The 9893-nt window shown below is 46.5% G+C and overlaps 1 protein-coding gene across 2 annotated transcripts; it reads right to left on the reverse strand.

Annotated features, from left to right (window-relative positions):
• Positions 1-361: 361 nt before the first annotated feature.
• On the reverse strand, positions 362-8284 carry DYDC2 (DPY30 domain containing 2). 2 transcript variants are annotated; one of them, XM_036437985.2, is made up of 5 exons: positions 8182-8284; positions 3483-3565; positions 2704-2858; positions 2267-2389; positions 362-876 (listed from the first exon to the last, which is right to left on the reverse strand). In XM_036437985.2, exons 2-5 carry the CDS (start codon positions 3505-3507, stop codon positions 691-693), a joined length of 489 nt encoding a protein of 162 aa, XP_036293878.1. In that variant the 5' UTR covers positions 3508-3565; positions 8182-8284; the 3' UTR covers positions 362-690. The 2 variants fall into 2 exon arrangements, with proteins under 2 accessions (XP_036293878.1, XP_045437636.1); XM_045581680.1 differs by lacking the exon at positions 8182-8284 and adding an exon at positions 7656-8040.
• Positions 8285-9893: the final 1609 nt, after the last annotated feature.

A 9893-nucleotide genomic window follows, 5' to 3' on the forward strand; every position in this document is an offset into this window, starting at 1 on the left:
GGAGAGATGCTGGTTCAGGGAGAATATCAGGGATTCCATTTGGGTAAGTTAAGTTTTGAGGTGTCCATTGGTCATCCAAGCAGATGTCAAGCAGGCAGTCAAGTTAAAAAAAATCTTGATTAAAGATATAAACCTAAAGTCATCAGCATATAAGTAAATAATATTTGAGTGAATCTAGGTGGAAAATAATTTTTAAAGATGTTCAAACCTTCGAGTTTTCCTGACACTGGAGCTGTTGCCAGTGGCACAGGTACACCCTCGTCCATGTCTCTCACACTCTGAGGGGCCTGACTGCAAGGCTTAGTAGAGTGAAGACAGCAACACATGGGATGGCTGTGTTTTCACGAGTCTCCAAAAAAAAATGATAACACGAAAAAAAAACAGCTCATCAGTTGGATTAATCTCAATCATTATTGTGAGTTTATTTTATCCTATAACTAGTTCAAATTTTCACATGATTAAGGGATATTCATGGCTATAGAACAGGACTTGGACTTGAGAGTCCCCACAGACACCTCAAATCTGGATTTAATCTACATATGATCATCTTTAGGTAAGAGCTCTCCTGTATGGCCATGTTCTTGGCCTTCAGCCTTGAGAGAAGCATCATTAGAATTATCTTCCTTCTGATAACCTAAGATGGAGATTGAGAGCCATGATGCATCTTGGGAGCACTTCATGCTAAAAAGCCTAGTAATTTATTTCTGGTGGAATCTGGCCAGGTGGATCAGAGGAAGGAATCTGTTGAGGCATTTCTGGAGTCACACTCGAGGTACCTGGCAGGCCATCCTTCTTCAAGGCCTCATTTTCAAGAGGTTTTATGCTCTCCTGCATGAACATGGTCTCCTTTGTAGAAACAGCTCCGGACATTAGTAGCTAAATAGAAAAGCAAAAAAAGCAAAAAAAAAAACAAACACAAAAAAAGCAAAAAAAAAAAAAGTTATTAGCAGAGACTAAAACACACTTGGTATGGCAAGAACACAATACTGCCATTTTCATGTGCAAGACTAAGAATGAAATGGGAACAGACTTGCCCTAGCAAAGCATAAAACAAAAAGCTGATAGGATAAGATGATTCAGCAATAATCTAACTGCCCACCAGAACAAAACTAAACATTGATTGGTTGCCTCCCAGATGGCCCCGACCAGGGATCAAACACACAACCTGGGTATGTGCCCTGATTGGGAATTGAAACCAGTGACCCTTCTGTGCCTGGGATGGTGCTCAGCCAACTGAACCACAGCTAGACTTAAAAAAAAACCCTATTAATTGTTTGTGAGAAAAGCTGAGCATATTGTATAAATGTAAATAAGCTTAATATTTTCATGTTTCCAAAGTGGACTTTGGAAGCTAGCAAAAGCTAGTTAATTGTATAAAGGTTTTAATGTATGGGATATAACATAATAATAAAGTTGTCGGGTATCAAGCCCAATAAGTCAATTTCCTATCTGAGTATCATATACTTTGCAGAAAACATCAAGTGACACATTTTCCAGAAGATTGTGGCAAAAAAATTATGGAGATGAAAGATATGCTTGTCCAATTACTCCAAGTTATGAATTTATGACTACCATTACAGCATCACAGAGGTGGCATCTGTGGCTTGATCATAAATAAATAGTATGCAATAAAGGAGACATTCAAGTCAATAGTATAAATAAAAGAATATACCTAAAGTATATAATGGTAACCATATTTGGTTTCTGAAAAATATTTAATAATTATTGAAAAACGCCCTGGCTGGTTTGGCTCAGTGGATAGAGTGTTGGCCTGAGGACCAAGGGGTCCCGGGTTTGATTCTGGTCAAGGGCACATGCCTGGAATTGCAGACTCGATCCCCAGTGGGGGGCGTGCAGGAGGCAGCCAATCAATTATTCTCATCATTGATGTTTCTCTCTCTCTCTCCCTTCCTCTCTGAAATCAATAAAAATATATTTAAAAAATAAAAATAAATATTTTTTAAAAAGGGCTCAAAGGATCTTGTATAAAAAACATGTTTGTTCCAAGTGACATATCAGATTTTTAAAAATTTATTTTAAACCAGTAACATCTAAGGTATTTCCTGAAATCTAAAAATGGAATTGCCTTTAAACATTTTCTTTTTCCACTGATAATGATCTTATTGACAGAGGTTGTCAATAGACGGGTTTGTAAACAGGAGGGAAAAGTAGGCTGTGGGGGCCTCAGCCTGCCTTGCGCCGTGGCCAGGCTGACAGTGGTACCAGCTCTGGGATGTGTGCCCAGTGCTGAATCCCACCTCCCTACCTGGTGACACTTTTCAAACTCCTGTTGAATCTGATACTCTTCTTGCTTCAGCATTTCTGTCATTCGGGTTTCCTTGAGACTATTATCATATTCCTCCTTCAGCTGGATCTTCTCCTGCCTGCCCTGGGGTAATGTGACAGGAAATTACATCAGCCCTTGGGAGACATGCACAAGTGGGCCCCTCTCCCTGGGATTGGCCTCCAGCCCTCCAGCTCTCCAGGGCTTTCGTGCCTGCTCCTGGATCAGTTAGCCTGGTGGTGGCTCCAAACCCACCAGCTCCATCACTGTGAGCTGGACTCCCTGAGATTCTGGATATCTGGGCCTAGCCACCATCACAAACTGAGAAACCCCAAACTCCCCAAGCCAGCTGCACAATTCCACCTTGAATTTCAAGTTACTCTGGGAAAACTCCTCAGGCTGATCCAGGGCACACACACCTCTTCCTGAACTTCAATGATTTTCTTGTTATGATGAAGCCAATGAGCCAGGTACTCTATGGGGTCACTGGGCCGAACCTTCGCCACCTCTGCCAGTCCCTGGGCAAGCAAAGTCCCAAAGCACTTCTTCAGGTATTCGACTTCCATCCTGTGGGCTTGGGACACATCAAAAGAGTCACACTATTTTTTAAAATAGACACATTCTAGCCAATAAGAATTTATTTCAGGATAGATATGAGATGTTTCTGGATCCCACCCTCCCCAAAGAATCAATAAATACATACGTGCCAATAGCTCTTACATTGAAATGGCCTTTTTCCTAAAGTCCTAGATCAGATAGTAGATGCTGGGCTGTTCAGGCATGACAAGAACTTGATTGATGGCTAAGGGTGGCTAAGGCCTTTCCACTTACCCACATGTCAACCCTTGCATGGAGAGGAAATAACTGAGCAGAAATGGGACCGCACAGGGGCTCTGAGCACCCAGCAAGCTGTGCTATTGTGAGGTAGGAAGTCACCTATGACATAATAAGATAGGCTTATTTATTTCACCAGGGATCACGGGGGAGTGGGAGGGGAATGCCAGGCACTGTAGCTACTGCTGCCAGCACTAAAACAGTGTTCCTCTCTCTATTTTAGGCAAGAAACTGCTTTAGGTTGGGTTGGTGCCCCGGGATTCACTGATTTCAAGAGCCGAGGCAATACAGCCTGAGTTGGGCCACAGGCAGGAGTGGTCCTGGGATGCAGCAGCACAAACGCAGGCTCTGGGGTTGGACATACCACGTTCCAATCCTGCTTCTGCCATTTATTGGCTGTGTGGTCTTCAGCAAGTCACCAGCCTCTGTGATCGTTGGTTTTCTCATCTGAAAAACAGAGTAACAAGGCATGTGCCTCCTAACTGTGAGATAATCCTACATAATAAAAGTCTAATATGCAAATTGACCAAACAGCAGAATGACCAGTTGCTATGATGTGCACTGACCACCAGAGAGGCAGACACTCAATGCAGGAGCTTCCCCCTGGTGGTCAGTGCACTCCCACAGGGGGAGTGCCACTCAGCCAGAAGCTGGGCTCACAGCTGGCAAGTGCAACAGACTGCAAGAGGGCTCCAGGACTGTAAGAGGGCGCAGGCTGGGCTGAGGGACCGCCCCCCCAAGTGAATGAATTTCATGCACCAGGCCTCTAGTAAGTATATATAAAGCACTAAGCCTGGAACATAGTGTTTAATAAATACTAGCTATTGCCATGGAAATTTGTGGTATGAAATGGCCTAACATCTGGCCTGTTCCTGACCAACTGCATATTCCTCAAGTTTATGTATTTTAACTCCAAAAGAGTTACTAATAAAGTGACTAATTAAGGCTTAGGTCCAGTCTTAACATTTTCTGGAGGCACTTCTCAGTTTAAAGAAGAAAATATAGTTAGATACATAGATATGAATATAGAAAAAATATATATTTCATAGCTCTTCCCACTGCAAAGCCTAGATGCAAAACCACCACAGTGGCAATGAGCACACTGAGCATTCATTTGTCTTTAAATGGCTGTTACCGCTTAAAAGGAATCAGGGCTCCTTGGAGATATTTTGTTGTCCCAGAAAAAAAAAAAAGTTGAAAAATGGCTGGGGACACAAGAGCCAGTGTGTGAAGGGGATGCTACTGGCCAAATCGGAGGAAATGTAATAATCAAAATACATAATGGATTACAACTGAGTAAAATAAGGATCCATGAGTCCATATAAAAGTAAATAGTAAGTGAATGGGAGAGACAGCATATAAATACCAACTAGTAAGTGTGGGAAAAAATAATGGAGCTTTAAATAATCACCATTTTATAGCCATCATAGTATAACTGAATCAAGACAGAATCATCAATGAATAATAAAACTATTTGAAAAAGAACAGAATATTTATATAGCCTCAAAGTTTCTCCCTACACATTAAAGATTAAGTCCAAAGGGAAACAGAAGCCTTACAATGATAAAACCTGGCCAACAAAACCTTAACCAAAATATCAAAACAAACATCATCCATAAGGCACAGTGACAGCCCGTGTCTCCTGATGGGATACACTTCTCAGTGGTACATAGCACATTCCTGTGGGTTCCTGTCTCAAAGGCAAAACTTGAATCCGATTGAGGAAACATTAAACTAAGCCAAATTAAGCTACAGTCTACAACCGACTTGAACTCTTAAAAATGCCAACGTCATGAAAGGCAAGAAAGGGATGAGGAACCATTCCAGATCAATGGAGCCTAAACAGGCATAACAACAAGCACATGCTCCTGAATTGGATCTGGAGCAGAAAACATTTTCTATAAAGGACATTGTTAGGAAAATTAGGTAAATGAATGTAAATTGTAGCTTACATACCAGAATTACATCAAGGTCAAATTTCCTGTTTTTGGTAGTTGAACTATAGTTGAAAAAAACATTTTCCTGTTTTTGGTAGTAGTCCTAGATCTTAGGAAATACACAGTGTGGTCAGGCTGAATAACAGCTCCCAAAGGGGTCCAAGTCCTAATGCCTGCAACCTATGATATGTTACCTTATATGACAAGGACTTGGCAGATGTGAGTAAATTGAGGACTTTGATTTGGGGAGATTATCCAGACTATCCAGTTAGGCACAATGTACCTATAGGGCCTTTATAAGAGGGACGGGACAGTAGGTCAGACAGAGATGTGATGATGGAAAAGGAGGGAGGACAGGTGATGTGACCCAGCTCCCTGAGAAATGAGGGCTGCCTCCAGCAGCAGGAGAAGGCGAGGAGATGGATTCTCTTCTAGAGCCTTCCTGTTTTTAGCCCCGTGAGACTCATTTTAGATTTCTGACTTCAAAAACTGTAAAAGAATAAATGTGTGTTTGAAGCCACTAAGTTTGGGGTATTCAGAAGGAGTCCCCCCAAGATGTGCCTCTGTGATATGCAGATTGTTTTGAGCTAAAGGCAACCAAGACCAATCGGGCTCCAGAGAAGCTTCCTCCCCCTCCCCCTACAGCACGCAGTTAGACATGAGCCAAGCAAGCATGAAGGGACAGGTAGAGAAGGTCGCAAGGTGGAAAGTCCCAGGTGCCTAGCAGTGGACAAAGGCAGGTTGGGACCTTATCCTCAGGGTAGCAGTTTCCCCTAGCATGTCACTGGTCATGCGGTTTGGACTCCCTGACCTTCCCTCCCTGGAGATTACATCTAGACCTCAGTTATATTTCAGCTTCAGGTCCAGAAAAGCAGCCAAAACAGACAAGCGATGCTGACCTCAGGACCAGCTGCATTAACTAATGACCCCCACCTGGGACCAACCAATCAGTGGAGACCACTGCCCTGAAAGGACACACCTGGAAAACTGATGAATATTCTATTGCGATTCTCCCCTGGGACCTCACCTAGCTGTTAGGGCAGTGACCAGTGCTTTCCATGCCCACACTATTTCCCTCCCCACCTCTTCCCCCAGATGAGCTACCATTACCTTCCTCACTCCCAAGCTCCAAGGGCCTTTCTTTTGCCTCCGTAACTTGTTTCCTGAGCCATTTGTTCCAGCACTCACTTCTTCCACCTCTGTGATTCCACCCCGCACCCTCCCCATGCCCACCCTCCTGTGATTTTCTAAGTAAATGTTCTCTTATAGTTTGAGTCTTGGCTCTGAATTCTTTTCGAGCCCGAACTCAAGTACCAAGCTTGCTGAACTGAGGTCCAGTCTGACCCCACCAGTCTAACACCTGGTGCCATTTTCCTCACCACCAACACCACCAACTACCTAGAAGAATTTAGATTAGGGACTTTGCCCACAGTAAGACATTATGAGAAATAACATTTTTTGAGGGCAGGGAAAACTTCTAATTACTGAAAATCTGCTCTTCTTAGTGTCCTGCAATGACCCACCTCCTTCTCAAGTCCCTCGGTGATCTTTAGCTCAGAATGTCATATATATCTAATTCTCCCCTTTCTGTCTTTGAACCTCTCATGTATGAGGGGTCTCTGACTCATATGTGCAGGGTTCCCATACATATGTATGTAATTAAAGTTGGTCATTTACATTTGTTAATCTGTTTCATGCCTAATTAATTATTAGACCAGCTGACAGATCCTTAAGAATAAAACTTCTTCTCTTACAGAGGTAGTGGTGGAGGGTGGGGATGGGGGGTGTGGGTTGTCTCCTTCTGACACCATGTGGCCCACCGGAACCAATGCACCTGGATAACTACCTTCTGCAGTCTACACCCTGTCTACTCCAAGGTGGTTCCTGATCAGCAGCACAGTATCACCTAGGGACGTGTTGAAATGCAGATTTTTCAAGTCCCACCCCAGGCCTACAGATTCCATCTACAGTTTAACAAAATTCTCAGGTGGTTCGCGGTTACTGATCTACAATACTTTGCCTTTATCACTGTAGAACGGCCCTTCGGAGAGGGTAGAACCACCAAGTTTGCATTCCCAATAAGTCTCTCCACTCCCAGTGCCCGGTGGCTGCCACCCTGTCTGTATGGCAGACCCTTTCCAAAGCGCACATGTTCATCACTGATCTCAGTGAAATATTGTTGACCTGCCAGTTCCCAAGCCCTGCCACAGTAACGACCACAAAGCGAGGCTTGGAGGGGAAGGTGGCAAAGAGATGCCGTGTACAGCCCGCTCCACACGAACTCAGGGCCCACTCTCGCAAAGCGGGGAAGGGGGGGGTGGGAGGGGAGACACGGGACGGGACACGACGACGACGACAGGGGGGCTGTTTTCAGAGTTTCCCAGAGCTGCTGGTTCTCCCAGTTCACCGCCTTGCACTCCGTAGGCTGGGCAATTGGCGTGGAGATGGTTTTTGTTCACACTCTACTCCCAATGCTAGGCACACAGTAGGTGCTCAGGAAATATTTGCTGACTTAATCAGCGAGGACTCTGATGCTTGTGAGCCTAAGCAAGAGCTCATGCTTCCTTCCACCTGTCAGTGCCCACTCAGGCACCGATGACCTCAGCCAGTGTTTAGTGAGGTTTCTCCTGCACAGCACTGCCCGCACACGGGACATTCTGGCTGAGTCAGAGACCGCTGTGGCTTCCGGAGGTGAGGGCACCTGAGCTGGTTCCAAAAGGAACGAAGCAGAGGTTGGCAGCAGGTGCAAAGGCTCCATGTTGTGAAAATGCAGGACCATTGAGCTTGTAGCGATTGTCTCCTCTGGCCAGGTGTCCCGGGGCCGGGGAAGGGGTAGGCTGTCCCCTGCCTTTCACACCCAGGTAGCCCCTGGAGCCTCCTCCCGGGAACCCGCTGTCCCCTTCTCTCTCCCGGTGCGCGCGGGCCGCCCCGCCCAGCTCCTTTCTCTCTTGGGCAGCCCGGTCCTCTCAAGAGCAAGTCTCTGCTCCACCCCAGCGCCCCCTCCTCTTGGCCTCTGATCCCAGGCCCCCGACCCCCGGCCCCCGACCCCGACCCCCGACCCCGACCCCCGACCTCCGACCTCCGACCCCGACCCCCGACCCCCGACCCCGGACGCGTTCTGTTCACCCAGCAGTGCTTCGTTTCCAGTTTGCGTTGCGCCTCCTTCGCACACAAAGCGCGTTCGCTTGTTGCCTAGCGACGGGATGCGACTTGGGGACCACGTGGGGAGAGCGGCGGAGAGCGCAGGCGCAGTGGGTGCCCGGTGCTCCGCGGGGTCGGGCTGCGCGGCGGTTGGGTGGATCTGGCAGTGGTGTAGGCTTCGGGCTCCCGGGGCCCAGCGGGGTTAGTGCGGCGCCCCGGGCTCGGCGGCCGCTCCGGGGGGCTCCCGCCTCCTCCTCCTCCGCAGCGAGGAGCGGCCCGGCCGGTGGGGGCGGGGGCGCTTCGGGGGCCCCGACGGCAAAGGACCGCGAGCGCCCCATCCAGGTGGCCTGATGCATACAGGACTCCCAGTTAAACTTGCATGTCAGAGAAACAAGGAATGGTCTCTGAGTACAAGTGGAACATAATAAACACCAGTCGTTGTGTATCTGAAATCCAAATTTAACTGGGCATCTGTGTACTGATTCGCTCAATCTGACGACCTGCTCGAATCCCCCCTTTCCCACTGAGCCGGCTGCCACCCCCCCCCCCCCCCCCCCCCCCCCCAGCGGGCCAGGGACCTTTTTCTGTTTCTCATACTTCTCCTGGTTCCACGCGGCTGGTGCTGTGGGAAGGGGCTTTCTTATATGAGAAATAACATTCCTTAAAACAGCCTTGGAGAGATGAGATGGGCGTTATCGCGATTTCAGGGACAGGAGGCTCACCTGGGTCCTCTCCTGTGCGATGCGCCCACCAATCTGAGACTGACCCTCAACGGGGCCGCTCTGGGGCCAGAGGTTTTCCCCATTAGGGTCCTGTCCCCCTTCCTGTGTGTTATCTGTATGGAGCAGCAGCAAGAATCCGCACCCCCCCCCCCCGCCCTTATTTGATCTTACTCCACTTCCAATGATACTGAGATGTCAATGTAGTTATTTTTGTTTTTAGAGTCTATCCCATTGAAGGAATACAGTGAAGATACCGTGTTCCAAATTCAGTTGTGATAAGTCTTTTCTCTGTGTGATTAAGATACCAATGTCAGTCAGAGTTTTAGTTTGTTTGTTTTTATTCCATTGACCTACACAAGCATGCTCATTCTTTTCTCCACTGTGGCTGCTAATATAAAAGGTGGCATACACTTTCTCCACCTTGTTTTTCTTTTCTTTTCACACCGTGTCCTAGAGATTCCTCCTTTCCTTTTAGTCACCCATTGCGTGGCTAATCTCACCAATTCCTTGATGATGACCTTTGGATGGGATTCCAGTTTGGGCATTCTAAGTACTGGTGCAAAATAACCCTGTGCATATTTGACTTCATCTTTTTGTAAGCAGGGATTCTAGAAGTGAGACTGGATGGGCAAAGGGTAAATACATGTGTAACTTTGTAGATGTTGCCCAATTCCTCTTCTTAGGGATTATACCATTTTGTACTCTCACCACCATAGTGTGAGGGAGAGCAGTATTGGAGTCTACGGACCAATATCAGGAGGTCATTTTTTTTTTTTAATTAAGTATAGTTGAAATACAATATTCTATTAACTCCAGGTGTATGACAGAGTAACTCAGCATTTACATACCTTGCACTGTGATCACCACACTAAGTCTAGTAAACATCGGCCATGGTGCAAAGTTATCACAATAGTATTGACTATGTTCTCCACCTTTTTCATCTGTCCCTCCTACTCTCATCTGGTAACCATCAGT

The sequence above is a fragment of the Pipistrellus kuhlii genome, unplaced genomic scaffold, assembly GCF_014108245.1.
Source record: "Pipistrellus kuhlii isolate mPipKuh1 unplaced genomic scaffold, mPipKuh1.p scaffold_m20_p_15, whole genome shotgun sequence".
In the NCBI taxonomy this organism is placed as follows: Eukaryota; Metazoa; Chordata; class Mammalia; order Chiroptera; family Vespertilionidae; genus Pipistrellus; species Pipistrellus kuhlii.

Excerpts from the sequence above, each read along its gene's own strand:
- DYDC2 (XM_036437985.2), bottom strand. The coding sequence starts at position 3,507 with ATGGCAGAAGCAGGATTGGAACGTG. Across the intron at positions 2,859-3,482 it reads AGAAGCAGGATTGGAACGTG|CCCACAGGATGGAAGTCGAA; the intron begins GTATGTCCAACC and ends ATGTGTCCCAAG. Across the intron at positions 2,390-2,703 it reads TCATTGAAGTTCAGGAAGAG|GGCAGGCAGGAGAAGATCCA; the intron begins GTGTGTGTGCCC and ends ACATTACCCCAG.